Source organism: Grus americana, chromosome 10 (assembly GCF_028858705.1).
Source record: "Grus americana isolate bGruAme1 chromosome 10, bGruAme1.mat, whole genome shotgun sequence".
Taxonomy (NCBI): domain Eukaryota; kingdom Metazoa; phylum Chordata; class Aves; order Gruiformes; family Gruidae; genus Grus; species Grus americana.
The window spans coordinates 3099975-3114457 of record NC_072861.1 but is presented as its reverse complement, the minus strand read 5'-3'; the positions used below and the strand labels follow the sequence as shown (position 1 = coordinate 3114457).

The following is a 14483-nucleotide window of genomic DNA, read 5'->3' as shown; positions in this document are numbered from 1 at the left end:
TCAGCAGAAGAATGAATTTGGCCAGGCTTCCTGAGATCACCCCCCCGTTGTCATGCCAATTTAACATTTATTGCCTTTTTTTTAAGGGAACTTATGCCGAGCCTGGGAAATAATCATCCTCTCAAGCGTGGAGCCCGAAGCATCCCTCTGTGGATCATCTCCCTGAGGGTTATGAAAGGCTGTTTTTAAGATACTGATTTTTTTTTTTTTTTCTTCAGGGATAGAAGACCTAGTCCTGATTTTTACTGAAAAGAAAACCTAGTCCTGATTTTTATTGAAATCCTGAGCTGGAGCTCAGCGTCACCTCTCCGCAAATCTCAGCTGAGGCTTTCCCTTCTCTATATCCACAGGGAGAAAGAGATCCGGCACCCACGAGGATTAAAAACTCCTTCTAACGCCACCCGACAATAAAGGAAAACCCCTTCTCCAAGTCAGATTTTTAAGGATAATTTAAAAATAAATAAATAGGTGTGTGTGAGGGTTCCCTCCCCCCCAAAAAAAATCTTTTCCCAACAGAATAAAAGAAACTTCAGCAACTTTCATTAAGAATTATTTATTGGGTTAGAAATACTGTGCAGTTTATATCCTGGCATACGGATGCGTTCCGGGCGGGGTACAAACAGGAATCGCCGCTCCGTTTGCCGGGAAAATTCACCTTCGCGCTGGCTAAAGCGGACCGTAACGTAAGGCGGCGCATCTCCTGCGGTCCTCGAACCTTTGCTCCTTTGAGTAGTCTGAGTATAGAAATCTATTGCTTGCTAAAAAATAAAAATATGAGTTTAAAAAAGAAAAAAAAGCAAAAACCAAAAAAACAAACCAAGAAACAAAAAACAAACGGGAAATACATTGTCTGAAAGCCAGAAGTATTGTCCGTGCTTCTTACTGTTTCTTATTTTCAGTCCTTCGATATTCTCCAGGAGGCTTCTTGTTTAGCTAATAATATCTCGATTTCCAAACAGCACCTCTTACGGATATTTTTTTTTCATTTATTTTTTTTATTTTTATCCCCCCCCCCCTCAATAGGCTGTCGCTAAGGATTGGTAGAAACCCACAGGATTCAGTTCACGGCTTTCTTCTATTCGGGGAATTTAGCTGCGCCCAGAACGGGTCCCCTCCGGGATGGCTCTGACCTCAGCATCCCCTCGAGACCCCCACCCCTCGCCGGCCCCTTCCCCGGGAGCCGAAGGTTTTGCGGACAGCTCTGCCAAGAGCTCCAAAAGACTTTCGCCCCGCGGGGTGGTGGGGTGGGAAAAAAGGCTTTATCCCTTCCCGCTCGCGTTTACGGGAGAGGAACGACACGACCGCAAGTGCGGGGCCGCGTTGGCTTCGAGAGAAAGCGGCAGGAAAAAGCGGGCTGAGCGCCCCATGCCGAGAGCTGGCTTTCTTCTGCGAAGCGACGCTTACGGGGAACTCTTCGTGGGGGAACGCTTCTTCATCTGGAAGCACTCGCATTTCTTGTATTTCATTGTCAGTCCGTACTGAGGAGTGATGTCCACCTCCTCCCCGGGGCGGAGGCTGAACTCCAGTTGCTGCAGCATGGTGGCCAAGAAGAGGAAGACCTCCCACCGGCCGATGGACTCCCCGATGCAGCGCCTCTTCCCCAAGCCGAAAACCATCACTTTGTCACTCTCAGTCCTGTTTATTTCGGTCCCCGCGGCGTTGAGGAACCGCTCGGGGTTGAAGGTTGAGGGATCCTTCCAAAGCTTCCTGGAGCAGAAAGGAGACACCCCTGAGAAAAACATTTTCACCCACGGGGACAGCGATCAAAAAAAAAAAAAATAAAAACCCCATCTCCTCGCAGAGAGAAGCATTGCGATGCTTTTTCATTCCACCATCCAAAAAAAAAGAAAAAAAAAGGCTTTGGCAACCTCTATCCCTGATCTAAAAGGCCAACTACGTGTCAGACCCCATCAGCTCAGTCTATTGAAAGCTCTGATTCAAACCCCGACTGCGTTTGCCCGTGCAGACACCGGGGATGGATTTAATTCAGCGTGTGAGAGCTCGAGATCCTGCAGTTTCAGCCGAAAGGAGAAAAAAAAAAAAAAAACACACAAAAAAAAAGAGATCGGTGGAGAGAAATCAGTCAGGACCTCTTAAAAAAAAAAAAAAAAAAAGAAGGATGGAGACTTGAGGGTTTTCCCCACCTTGAATCCTCCTAGGAAAACTTCCCAGCCTGTCCCAGCCTGGCTGCTGGGAGGTGCCGGGTGGGATTTTCCAGTGTCTTGGCTGAGAAGATCTGCTGGGATATGGGGAATCCTCTCTGGCCCTAAGGATTGCAATTGCTCACCGGGATATATTGGGATATCAGAATATTTTCTGTGCTGCTGGGCTATTTGGATACAACGGTCTTGAGCTTCTGATCCAAAATACTGGATCTGGGAACCACGGGGGCTGCTTGGCGGGAGGATTTACCGATTCCCGATTATCCAGCAGCCGAAGCTGCCGACCCTCGCACGGACGTGGAAAGTCCGGTGCGTCGCGGATGTCACCACATCACTGCGTGTCAGCTGGGCAAGCCCTGACGTTGGGGAGTTGCTGACCGACTCAACCTAGAGTTGTTCCATGCCTGGGAGACCCGAGGCTGGGCTCAGCGTCAAACCCACACGATTTTCGGTCCGATCTGCCTTTTCCTCCCTCCCCGACCCATTCGGCTTTTGGCACGTTGCTCAAAAGGATCAGGTAAGCACGGGGGGATTTGATCTACTCACTCGTCGTGATTGACTTGCCACTGGTTGATAAACACGCAGGTATCCTTGGGGATGTAATAGCCGTTCAACGCCGTCGCTTTCGTCGTGCTGAAAGAAATACGGGCGGAGGGGAAGGGAAGTTAAGAGGAGACCCGCAGCTTCGCGGCAAAAACCTAGGAGCGTTTCGTTTTCAATGCCCTGTTTTGCCCTATATTCTTAGGGCTGGCTAGGAAATAACCAGGAATATTTAGTCTCCCGAATACAAATCGGGGTAACGCTCTTCCTCAAGCAGAAAGATTCCAGTTTCGGGAAGCCAGATGAGTTGGGATGTGGTTTCTCCCCGAGCAAGGGGAACTATAAACCCGAGGGTATTAGCCATGACCCGCCATCCCTCCGCCAGCAAAGAGCGAAACTGCCGTCGAAGCGAAGGTGCTTAAACGGCACCTCCCAGAAACTCGCTCCAAAAAACCCCCCCCAAATATCTGCTCCAGCCCATACCTGTGTGGGATGGTGAAGGGCAGGAAGGAGGAATGCCTGAACATCTCCAGGATAAAGGCTTCCATGTAGGGCAGTGTGCCTCGGTCCGACAGCCTCGGTCTCCTCTCCTGGCCGATGGTTCGGTCTGCAGGAGGTCGAGAGGAGGGAGGAGGTTGAGGTCAGCCCTGGCCAGAGAAGTTTTGGCCCCAGAGAAAAGGGGTTCGTGGACTCACCTAGTTCTTCCTGGATCTTCTTCTGGATGTCGGGGTACAAGGCAACGTACATGAGGCTCCAGGATAAGGCAGTTGCTACAGTGTCAAAGCCTGGATGGGCGTGAAAAAGGCATTTAGTTACCAAAAGAGGACGGGCGAGCGGGTATTTACAGATCCCGTCACTCTAGATGTTTGCCTTGGAGGGGTTCCCCCATCAGCTATCACTGAAGAGCCATCTGCTCTGGTCACTGCTCAGGAGGGCACCCGAGAGGTCAGCAGCAGCTCCAAACACCCGAGCGTGGCCAGGACCTCACCCCACCAGCTCCAGCTCACCCACCCAGCCTCCCAGCAGCAAGGCTTTACCCTCAGAAAGGTTCTCACCTGCCCCAAAGAGGTCATAGACGATGCTGATGATCTTCTTGTTGGAGAGCGGGACACGGGCATCCTCCCCTACACTCTTCTCCTGGCAATGCTCGATCAGCGAGTCCGTGATGTCCCGGATGTGCTCCTGGGGAAGAGTCAGTGGGTCACAGACATCAGAGACACCCAGGGCTGGGGAAACATCTCCTCCCCCAGCCAGTGTCGGCTTCTGGGGGGATTAACTGCAGCTTGGAGAGCTCCAAGGAGCTTTCCTGGGCAGAGGTGGGGAGACAAGGGAGGATCCTCTTCCCCCCATTGCCTTGCAGGCAGCACCTCTGACAGCTGCAGGCATCTCCACCCACATCCTAGAGCATCCGAGCTCTTACCTTATCAAAGCTGGTGTAATGCTCCTGGACAATTTTTTGCACAAAGAAGTTGAAACGCCTGTTGATGTCCTTAAAGAGCTGCATGGTGCGGCTGGGAAGGTACTGGAGCACGGGGATGAAGTCAGCGGGGTTGCCAGAAGCAGCCGCATCCCCAAATTCATTGCTGAGGTTCACTATGTTGAGCAGCTCTTGGTCGTTGTGGTCGTAACGCTTGCCAAAGCAGATGGCGCAGATGACGTTGGCCACAGAGACCACCAGGTACCGGTAAGGGTCAAAGCTCTTCCCCTCCTCCATCAGCTGCAGGAACTTGGTGACCAGGTAGCTGGCCTCCTTGGAGACGTGCTCCTCCAGGAGGCAGGTGGACGAGGAGGTGGGGCTGGGGGCGATGGAGAAGGTCTTCAGGGCATTCTGGGCCAGCCTTCTGCGGGCTTTCCACACCTCCCCCGAGTCGGGGCTGAAGGCCAGGCTCTCCCCATCTGAAATGTATTGGAAGCTGTGGAGGTCAGGGCGCCCCATGAAGTCTTCTCCTTGCTTCACCAAGGCTTTCCTGATGGTCTCCAGCCCGCTCAGCACCAGCACGGGCCGGGTGCCGATCCTGACCTCCATCACGTCCCCATACTTCTGGCTCAGCCTGGTGAGGGCCAGGTGCGTGTCCTTCCTCAGCTCCAGCACGTTGCCGAGGATGGGGTAGCCTCTGGGTCCCGGGGGGCTCTTCAGCCCCTTGGGCACGTGCTGCCGGAGGGACTGGACAAGCAGGAAGACCAGGCAGAAGACGGCAGCCGTGAGGAGGACCTCGGTGGCCGAGACGACGCCTTGGCTTCCCACCAGTGACATTGCAGCCTTCATCGCTGCCGGCACGTGGGAACCTTAGTAATAAACCAAAGGGGCATTATGAAGGAGGGAAGGTCCATGGAGCACCTCTAGTTGGAGATGCTCTTAGCAGCAACTGCACACAGGAAAGCTGGGTTTAACTTCTGATGCAGAGCTGCATCGTTTTCCGCACTTTAGGAAACTGCTTGCACTTAAAAGTAGTTTTTTGCTAGCCGGGAGGGAAAGGAACAATTCCCACGGCTTTTTCTCTGCGTGCCAGAGGTAGATAATGCGTTCCCTTAACTACAGGACCTCTCTTTTATACTGCAAAGTCTTTTCCAGAGCGCTTGACCATGGGAGAGCTGAATCCTCCTGATTGGAGTTGTCTGGTTGCTCGTGCTGAGCCACCGCTTGCCAGCAAACTAAATACAGCATTGCCACGAATCTTCCTAAAGATGGGTGGCCACGAAAGCTAGCCGTGGCTGTAGCGTGGGCACCCTGCTCCATCAGAAATCCCTGAGCCAGGGGTAGGAAGAGGTCAGGTATGAAATCCCACGTTCCCTCGGCTTTGGCAAGGAGCTACACCCTCCCGTGGGACACCCAGGTCCCATGGGGTGAGGAGCCTTTGGGGAGGGGGGGACTGCTGGGACCCCTGCACCCCAGCGGGTGCAGCCTGGCTAGGACCCTCTCCAAGCCCAGGGCTGCGGATTGCGGCCACCCCAGGGCAAAAGGAGCCTTGACCCCCCCAAAAAACCACCTTCTGACAGCTCCGGGAGGGATGCTACGAGAGATTTGGGGAGCCGGAGAGGGGGGACCACCCCACAACGGGGCACCCACTGGCTTTCCATCCCTCCAGGCTCCCGGGGGGGAGCTGGAAGTGCCCGCCACCCCTCTCCATCCCCCGGGCAGAGGGCCGTACGTCGCAGCGGGCAGCCCCGACGGTACTCACCTGCGGAGCGGAGCGGCCGGGGGCCCGATCCTGGCGGCAGGTACCCCGCTCGCCCTTCGCTCCTGCTTTATATGCATCGCCGCTCGCCCTGATTGGCCCGCCAACCTCCCGTCACGTGACCGAAGGCTAATCAAAGCTGACGTGCGTCCAAACTCCCAAATAACTAACCCGGACCCCCCCACCCACCCACCTCCCGGAGGTGGCAGGAGAGGGGCCGCGCAGCCCCCCCCCCCGCCTCCTTCCCACGCGTGGGGTGTGGGATCCCCGCTCCTTTGCGTGTCCTCCGCGGCGAGGCGGAGGATGAAGAAGTGTGTGTGTGGGGGGGGGATCCCGACGGGTCGGAGTGGGGGTGTCGGTGCCGTCCGTGGGTTTCAGACCGGGGGGGAGCATCGCGTGCGAAGCGGGCGGGATGTTTGGGCAACCCGCGCCGCCCCGGTCACTCCAGTCACGCTACCGGCAGGATCTTAAAGGCGCCGGTACCGCGCCCCGGTTCTCCCCCCACATCCCCCCCCGACCCCTCCCGGGCAGCGCCCCGGCTCCGCTGCTTCCCCCCCCCTCCTCACCTTTCCCAGCCCTCGCTCCCCATCCAGCCGCCCCCCCCCGCTCCCGCCGGTACCCCCAGCCCCGGGATGTCCCCGGTGTCCGCAACCGCGGGGAGAGCGGGAGCGTGGGAAAATAGCGCCGGTGTGCGCTGTGCCGGGCAGGAGGGGGGAATCACCCCCCCACGGGGGTCCGCGAACACGCAGGGATGAGCGTGGATCAACCCTCCCCACCGCGATTGCCCCCTCCGCATCCCGCTGGCCGGCGTGGGGGTTTGCCCGTCCGTCCGCCGGTTCTCCCCGGTAAAGCAGAGGGAGGGGAGCCGGGGGCGGGAGGGGGGGGGACGGACGGACTCACCGGATCCGTCTCCCCACCCCACGCTGCGTGGCCGTTCTGCTGGCCCACAGCCCGGAGCGGGTCCCCGTGGGGAAGGGGGTGGCGGGGGCAGCCCCGGGGGGGTGTGGGGGTGTGGGGGGGTCACGGCGCTGGCTGCCCCGGTCCGGTTAAAGATTGTCCAGGTTCGCGTGAGAAGCGGCCGTGCCCTCTGTCACCTCCTGCCCCTGGGGACAGAGCGGCCCCGGGGGGGGCGGGAGGGGGGGATGGGGGGGGGGGGCTCAGCCGGAGGGGGGGGGGGCACATCGCGGGGGATGCCCGGGGGGACCAAGTAGAGTTTGGAGGTTCAGCTCCCCCATCCTCAGGAGAGGGGGTCGGGGAGGGGGGGTGTCCCGCCCCGCCGGGGGGTCCCAGAGGTGGCATTGGGGACATCGCGTGCGAAGGGGCTCCGGACAGCCCAGTCACGCCATGGGTGGTGGTGGTGGGGAAATGGCTTTTAAAGGACCAGGGCGGTGGCCCCACGTCCAGCAGCCTGGCCCGGGGTCAAGCCGGCGCCGGAGCAGCTCAGGATCAGTCCGTGTGTGTCCCCCCGCCCCCCGCCACGGCTGGCTGGGGTCACGGGGGGTCCCCAGCACCGGGTACGCCGTCGGCTCGGTCCCCTCTGCCAGGAGATGCTGCCATCACCTGCGAGGGCGCAGCAGCCCCCCCCCCCCGCCACGCGTGTCCCCCTCGCCAGGAGCCAGGCGTCCTGCCACGGGGAAGGGTACAGAGGGTGGTTTCCCACGGCGCAAAGAGTGGGGGGGGGTCTCAGTCGTGCCACCGCGAACGTCCCCTTTAGGGTCCAGGGGACACTGAACGGTGCACCCGGCTGCTCCCCAGGGGACGCGCTGTGCAAATGTCACCCCCCCCACACACCCCCCGCTGCCTTTCCCCGTGGCTGCTCGGGACACACGGACCACGCGGGTCCATAAATCCCAGGCAGAGATGTCTCCGCGCACGCTCACACGCACCGCGGCACCTCGTGAAACACACGCAGGCACCCACGCCCGCGCCTCCCGGCGAACCCACGTCCCTCCTGCGGTGCGTGAGGCCGGTGTACGTGAATTCAGCCCATCTATACGTACACCTATACAGGCGTGTTGCTGCACACACGGGCTACACACGTGGGTCGCGCATCCGTGCTCTCCTGCAGCGCACGCGTGCGCATTTTAACACACACCTGGTCCGATGCACACAAACGTTCTATATGTTTCTTATATATGCATAAATAGCTCGCTTGCCTCCAAATGCACAGCACATTTATGCTCTCGCGTGTACATATTTGCACGTGCTCACGTACACACGTGTTCTGCCGCATATGTGCGTGCCTGCAGGCGCCCTCGTCCTCTTGCTCGCATATATCCTTGCACACGCACGCAGCCGGGATCCTCCCCGGAGCGGTGACCCACGGAGGGAAGCAAGGTGCATCCGTGTGCTCTCGCACGCGTGTGCGAGCCCTGCCAAGGGCAGGGGACTATCGGTGGCCCTCCGGCTACCATCCCGGCCAGCTCTGGGGAGCTGAGGGCTCAGCGAGGGGCGGTGGCCGGGGTGGGAGCCGGGCGCTGGGTGAGGATGTGTTTGGGGCGTGAGGCTGCCTGGCACGCAAGGCAGCAGCTCTTAACGCTGTTCTCATCAGGAGGCACCCTGCCCTCGCAGGGCTTGGCAGCCGGCACCGAGCAGCCTTGGGGGGGGGGGGGGCAGGGAAGGGGATTTGGGGAGGTGGAAGTGGGGTAGGTGGGTCCTGTGTACCCCTCTGTGGCCCCAGGACCCTCCCCGGCTTCTCTAGCGCTTTGGGATATGATGGAGAGGCTGGTGCGGGTTCCCCATCAGTGCAAGGCTACCCAGGTCCGAAATGCTGCCCAGGGGGGTCAATCTGTTCCCCCCCCCCCCCATCTTCATGCAGTGAATCCGGGTAGATCCACGGGGATGGGAGACGCTGGCCGGATCCAGCCTGCGAGACAAGCCCCACATCGCCCCTGCTCCTGTGAAACCCCAGCCTGCCTCCCGGAAAGCGCTCCCGAGCGTCTTCCTCGCTGGGAGGCATCGCCGGGCGAAGCCGGGGCTGGTAGGTCTGCGAGGTGCCTGGCAATTATCAGAACGAATATTTGCAGCCAGGGTTTTGTAACTGTTCTTGCCAAGCGTTAATGAACGGCGTCATTGCTATTAATGAGCCCGATTAGACCAGATGTTGAAAGCCTTTATTAAATATTAGCTCAGCTTTTACCTGGGCCAAATTCCCACCGTACTTTTCAAAGATTGAATAGAAACTTAAGAGCCCAACCCCAAAGCTCTGGCTCATTCCTGCTCCTCCAGCTCATCCCGGCTGCATTTCCCAAAGCCCTGAATTTTGCCCCAGCTCGAGCAGCACCTTTTCTCACTCCCACATCTCCTGCCGGGTGGCACGCTGTGATTTCGGAGGGATGAACTGCCCCAACCTTGCCCCGCTCTGCCCCTTTCACCTCTCCTATCTCTCCGGCTCACCTCCTCCCCTCTGCCCCGCCACTCCTCTCCCTCGCTGCCTGTTTGCCACGGAGGAGCCAGGGGAAGCGAGCCAGCCGCCTTCTCACGCGAACCTGGGCAATCGTTAACCTGAGCCTGGCTCCGCCGCTGGGCCAGGAGGTCCTGCCACCGCTGGTCCCCGGGGCACGGTGACTTGCCGGCTGATTCCCCAGGGATGGAGAAGGCTTGTGGCTGCGGATGCCTCGCCGCAAACACATCCTCTCGCCGGAGCCTGCAGCTCCCAGCACCTCCGTGGAGGTGACAGCCTTCTCCATGTGCTGGGAACAGGCTTGGTCAGCCCAGGAAAGGGCTTTGGGGGGAATGCTGGCACCCACATCCCACCCATGGGGCAGCGATGCCTGCGTGGTGTCCTCCATCCTCCTCGGGCAGGGCTTAGGGACCCTCTTCTGCCTCCCCGTCCCGGGCTCTAGGGCAGGCACGTGCCCCGGGCAGGAGGAGAAGTCACTTTTTGTCCCCCAGAGCCCCTTGGAGCTGAGGAAATATCTTCCCTGCTTTCTTGGGCTGTTTCCAGCCCTGCTCAGCCCCATTTGTTAATGGGTAGCTATGCCCCAAGGCTTTCGTGCCGTGACCCCCCAGAGATAAGCGCTCGGCAGTGCGACAACGGGAGCGCATATAAAGACGTGGCCATCCAGGAGGCAGGAGAGTAAGGTCCAGGAGGCAGGAGAGGAAGGTCCAGGAGGCAGGAGAGGAAGGTCCAGGAGGCAGGAGAGGATCCCCTCTGCTCCCCAGGGCAGGCAGCTGCCAGACACCCTCCGCCTATCTTTGCTGGGCTCCACGGGCAGTAAAACCAGCCTCGTCTATCGCAAGGATCCGCAGGTAGGAGACAACGCACGTGTGTGGTTTTGAACATGGATATAGGACCGGGAAAGGTCATAATTTGAGTCTGAAGGAGAAATTCATGCACCAGGCTCTCCTCTCCCTCCCCTGCCCATGCAGCAAGCCCCATGGCTTTCCTGCTCCCTGTCCCCCCACGCATCTGTGGCCACCCAGCAGATCCAGCCTCCTGCCTATAAATCCTCACAAATTCGGTGGAGGTGGGGCCAGCTTCGCTGAGGAGTTGCTGTTCCTCTCCTGCCTCCCTGTGCTTTTTCGAGCTGCAATTTTCTGTGCCTTGTTGCGAACGGACCATCTCCCCTGAGCGGGAGCCATGGCTGAGCCAGCGGGTGCTGGGGTCTTCTGCAGGGGAAGGGGTGCCCTCAGATGCTTCAGGGGGGCTGAGGTCCCCCTTAAGCGATGGGTATGTTTGGAGTCTTTATAGGTCTCCAACTTTTGTCCCTTGAAAACCCCAAAGAACTGCACAGGCAGCTCCATCACCCTGAACTGTCTGAGGGCACTTGGTGCCTTTTCTCAGCATCAGGAACATCTGTGGGACTCAACCTCTCGCTAATCCTGGCTCCTCACCACGCTTCTGATTAACTCCATTAGGGTTCCCACGTGCCAGCAGCAATGAAGGCTGCAATGTCACTGGTGGGAAGCCAAGGCGTCGTCTCGGCCACCGAGGTCCTCCTCGCGGCTGCCGTCTTCTGCCTGGTCTTCCTGCTCGTCCAGTCCCTCCGGCAGCACGTGCCCAAGGGGCTGAAGAGCCCCCCGGGACCCAGAGGCTACCCCATCCTCGGCAACGTGCTGGAGCTGAGGAAGGACACGCACCTGGCCCTCACCAGGCTGAGCCAGAAGTATGGGGACGTGATGGAGGTCAGGATCGGCACCCGGCCCGTGCTGGTGCTGAGCGGGCTGGAGACCATCAGGAAAGCCTTGGTGAAGCAAGGAGAAGACTTCATGGGGCGCCCTGACCTCCACAGCTTCCGCCATGTTGCAGATGGGGAGAGCCTGGCCTTCAGCCCCGACTCGGGGGAGGTGTGGAAAGCCCGCAGAAGGCTGGCCCAGAATGCCCTGAAGACCTTCTCCATCGCCCCCAGCCCCACCTCCTCGTCCACCTGCCTCCTGGAGGAGCACGTCTCCAAGGAGGCCAGCTACCTGGTCACCAAGTTCCTGCAGCTGATGGAGGAGGGGAAGAGCTTTGACCCTTACCGGTACCTGGTGGTCTCTGTGGCCAACGTCATCTGCGCCATCTGCTTTGGCAAGCGTTACGACCACAACGACCAAGAGCTGCTCAACATAGTGAATGTAGCTGAAGACTTCAACAATGTGGCTGCTTCTGGCAACCCCGCTGACTTCATCCCCGTGCTCCAGTACCTTCCCAGCCGCAGCATGAGTTTATTTAAAGATTTCAACAAGCGATTCCTCCATTTCCTGCAGAAGATTGTCAAAGAGCACTATGAGACCTATGACAAGGTAAGAGCTTGCAGGACCCTCACCTGCACCAGAGGTGTGTTCCTGCTCTCTGCCCCTCTCCGTTAGCGAGTTGTTTTTCTTCTTGCAGCCAAATGTCAATGCACATCTATGTTCTTGCAGGTATTGCTGCATTTAGCGTGTCCAGCTGTAGTCTTGCTCACCTGTAGCCTCTCCATGCGTAGCCCAGTATCGCAGTCCTCCTTCTCCACGGCCCTGTGTGAAAGGGGTGGTTTGTTGGCTGAACATCTGTGCCTCAGGTTCCCTGGAGAACCGTCTCCTCAGTTTCATAGGTTGCAAAAGCAGTAGGGACCATGGGGGCTGAAGGATTATGTTCTCCAGAGCTCGTATGACCCTAGGCTCCCCCAGCATCGGGTTGTTGGTCAGTAGCACCCATTCCTCTGATGGTGGACTTGATGCCATGACTTGTCATCTCTTCCTCTCAGGACAACATCCGAGACATCACCGACTCCCTCATTGAGCAGTGCCTGGAGAAAAAAGCGGAAGCAAATACTGCCACGCAGATCCCTAAGGAGAAGATCGTCAACCTTGTGAATGACCTCTTTGGAGCAGGTATCTTTTCCCACCGGTTCCTCAGCTACTGCGGATTTTCTCGGGCTCCTTGTGTTCCTGCTCTGTCTGACCCATCTTTGTCCAGCACCAGACAAACAGTTTGGGTCTAAGCACTCGCTCTCCTGCTCACTGGTCTTTCTGGACCTCCCAGGGACACCCATAGAGACCAGCATGGGACAGTAGCTCTGGAAAAAGGCTTCAGGGAAAACCCAAGGGCACGGCTTGAAGCTCAGTCAAGCTTCATAAGCCGAGGTGGCTTTTTCTGGTTGAGGGAGATGTCTATTGACTGATTCATCTTTGACTTACTCTGTGGAAACTCCCCCGATTCCAGAGAAGTTATACAAACCTGACATAACCCAAGGGTGAATCAGGATGAATGAGAACAGAATATTTTAGCAAAGTTATCTCCGATGGGATGGAAACCCAAGTCTTACTGTGAGCCCAGGATGTCCTCTGCCACCTTAGCCACCCAAGACCGCTCCATGTGATGGCTAGTCAGCAAGCCAACGCATGTGCCCAGAGTGTTGTACAGACCTCATCTACATGCTTTCCTCTTTGACCAGGCTTTGACACCGTGACAACTGGCCTGTCCTGGAGCCTCATGTATCTCGTGACGTACCCCGACATCCAGAAGAAGATCCAGGAAGAACTAGGTGAGTCCACGAACCCCTTTTCTCCGGGGCCAAAACTTCTCTGGCCAGGGCTGACCTCAACCTCCTCCCTCCTCTCGACCTCCTGCAGACCGAACCATCGGCCAGGAGAGGAGACCGAGGCTGTCGGACCGAGGTACGCTGCCCTACATGGAAGCCTTTATCCTGGAGATGTTCAGGCATTCCTCCTTCCTGCCCTTCACCATCCCACACAGGCAAGTGCTGAGGTTGCAAGGGAGGTGGCAGGACAAGGTGGACTTGAGACATCTTGTTACAGCCACACCGGCAGCGGTGCGGTGAGAGGCAGGGAGATTGTTATCAACTTGTAGAACGATGGCTTCATCATGAACACAGGAGAGCTCACAGCTCTTGTGCAGGGCAGTGTGGGAGCTCCTAAAGAGCAAGCCTTGCCTTCTGCTGACTTCGCTGAAAATACTCCACCCAGCTCAGGTAGGGGTTGCCCAATCCAGCTCATGGACAATGCAACTGCCCCTCATGAAGCCATCTCTTTGGGCCGCATCCTTACTTCAGCAGCATCAGGAGCAAACTAATAGTCCCCTGAGGATGCAGAAGAGCCTTTTTGCTTCCTAAACTCTCACAGTCGTTTCTCTCTCCAGCACGACGAGGGACACGGTGCTGAATGGCTACTACATCCCAAAGGACCGCTGCGTGTTTGTCAATCAGTGGCAAGTGAATCATGATGAGTAAGTATCTTCAGAGGCAGAAAGCCTCCTGCAGCGACATGTAGGCCCCTTCCTGCACAGTCATCTTCCTGGGCAGATGTAGGGTCAACCTGCTTTAAGAGAAAAGGGAGCAGGTGAGGTATCTACTAAACTCATGGTTATTCTTACCGACAGCTCCCCTTGATCCCTCTGAGCTACCACCTTCCAGTGTCCTCCTACGCTCTTCGCCAGGAGACACCATGTCAGCATCCGATGTTTTCCCTTCCAGGAAACTTTGGAAGGATCCACTGACCTTCAACCCAGAGCGCTTCCTCAACGCTGAAGGGACCGGAGTGAACAAAGTGGAAGGGGAGAAGGTGCTGGTTTTTGGCCTAGGGAAAAGGAAATGCATTGGGGAACCCATTGCCAGGTGGGAGGTCTTCCTTTTCCTGTCCACCTTGCTCCAGCAGCTGGAGTTCAGTGTCTGCGATGGCAAGAAGGTGGACATGACACCACTCTATGGACTGTCCATGAAGCACAAAAGATGTGAGCATTTCCAGGTCAAGCAGCGCTTCCCCATGAAGAGCATCAGCTGAGCAGTGGGCTTATCCATTGCCCAGACATCGCCGGGGGGCAAAGACCTGGGTGTCCTTGTAGCAAAGCTGGGTCTGGGACAGCTTTATGGGATGATATAATAAACTAAAGCCATTGAAACTCTTGTCTGATCTTGTTTACTTTGTAGCATTTCTTGCCTTTTTCATTTTCCAGCATTTCTAGTGTCGGATATTCCATCAAACGTGGGCTATTCCATCACATCTAGTCTTAGCACCACAAAGCACATTTATGGGGTGTGTGAACTGTCTTCTGCTAGAGGGAAAGGGAACATACCCAAAACCAGACCGTCTGCATACCATGGGGCTGCATTCTTTTAGAATCACTCTTGGATAGCTGAAGGACAGCCAACCCATGCCATATTCCCACCGCCTCCATCGTTGT

General features: G+C 57.4%; 2 protein-coding genes across 3 annotated transcripts; one reads left to right on the top strand and one right to left on the bottom strand.

Moving 5' to 3' along the window:
- Positions 1 to 552: 552 nt before the first annotated feature.
- On the bottom strand, positions 553 to 6839 carry LOC129210627 (cytochrome P450 1A4-like). 2 transcript variants are annotated; one of them, XM_054836594.1, is made up of 7 exons: positions 6779 to 6839; positions 4123 to 4988; positions 3758 to 3884; positions 3398 to 3487; positions 3186 to 3309; positions 2709 to 2795; positions 553 to 1707 (listed from the first exon to the last, which is right to left on the bottom strand). In XM_054836594.1, the coding sequence occupies exons 2-7, from the start codon at positions 4966 to 4968 to the stop codon at positions 1401 to 1403; spliced, it is 1581 nt and encodes a 526-aa protein (XP_054692569.1). In that variant the 5' UTR covers positions 4969 to 4988; positions 6779 to 6839; the 3' UTR covers positions 553 to 1400. The 2 variants fall into 2 exon arrangements, with proteins under 2 accessions (XP_054692569.1, XP_054692568.1); XM_054836593.1 differs by lacking the exon at positions 6779 to 6839 and adding an exon at positions 5882 to 6284.
- Positions 6840 to 9977: 3138 nt separating this feature from the next.
- Positions 9978 to 14201, top strand: LOC129210626 (cytochrome P450 1A5-like). Its single transcript, XM_054836592.1, has 8 exons — positions 9978 to 9999; positions 10035 to 10129; positions 10739 to 11605; positions 12049 to 12175; positions 12739 to 12828; positions 12917 to 13040; positions 13443 to 13529; positions 13777 to 14201. The coding sequence occupies exons 3-8, from the start codon at positions 10760 to 10762 to the stop codon at positions 14081 to 14083; spliced, it is 1581 nt and encodes a 526-aa protein (XP_054692567.1). The 5' UTR covers positions 9978 to 9999; positions 10035 to 10129; positions 10739 to 10759; the 3' UTR covers positions 14084 to 14201.
- The last annotated feature ends 282 nt before the right edge of the window (positions 14202 to 14483 follow it).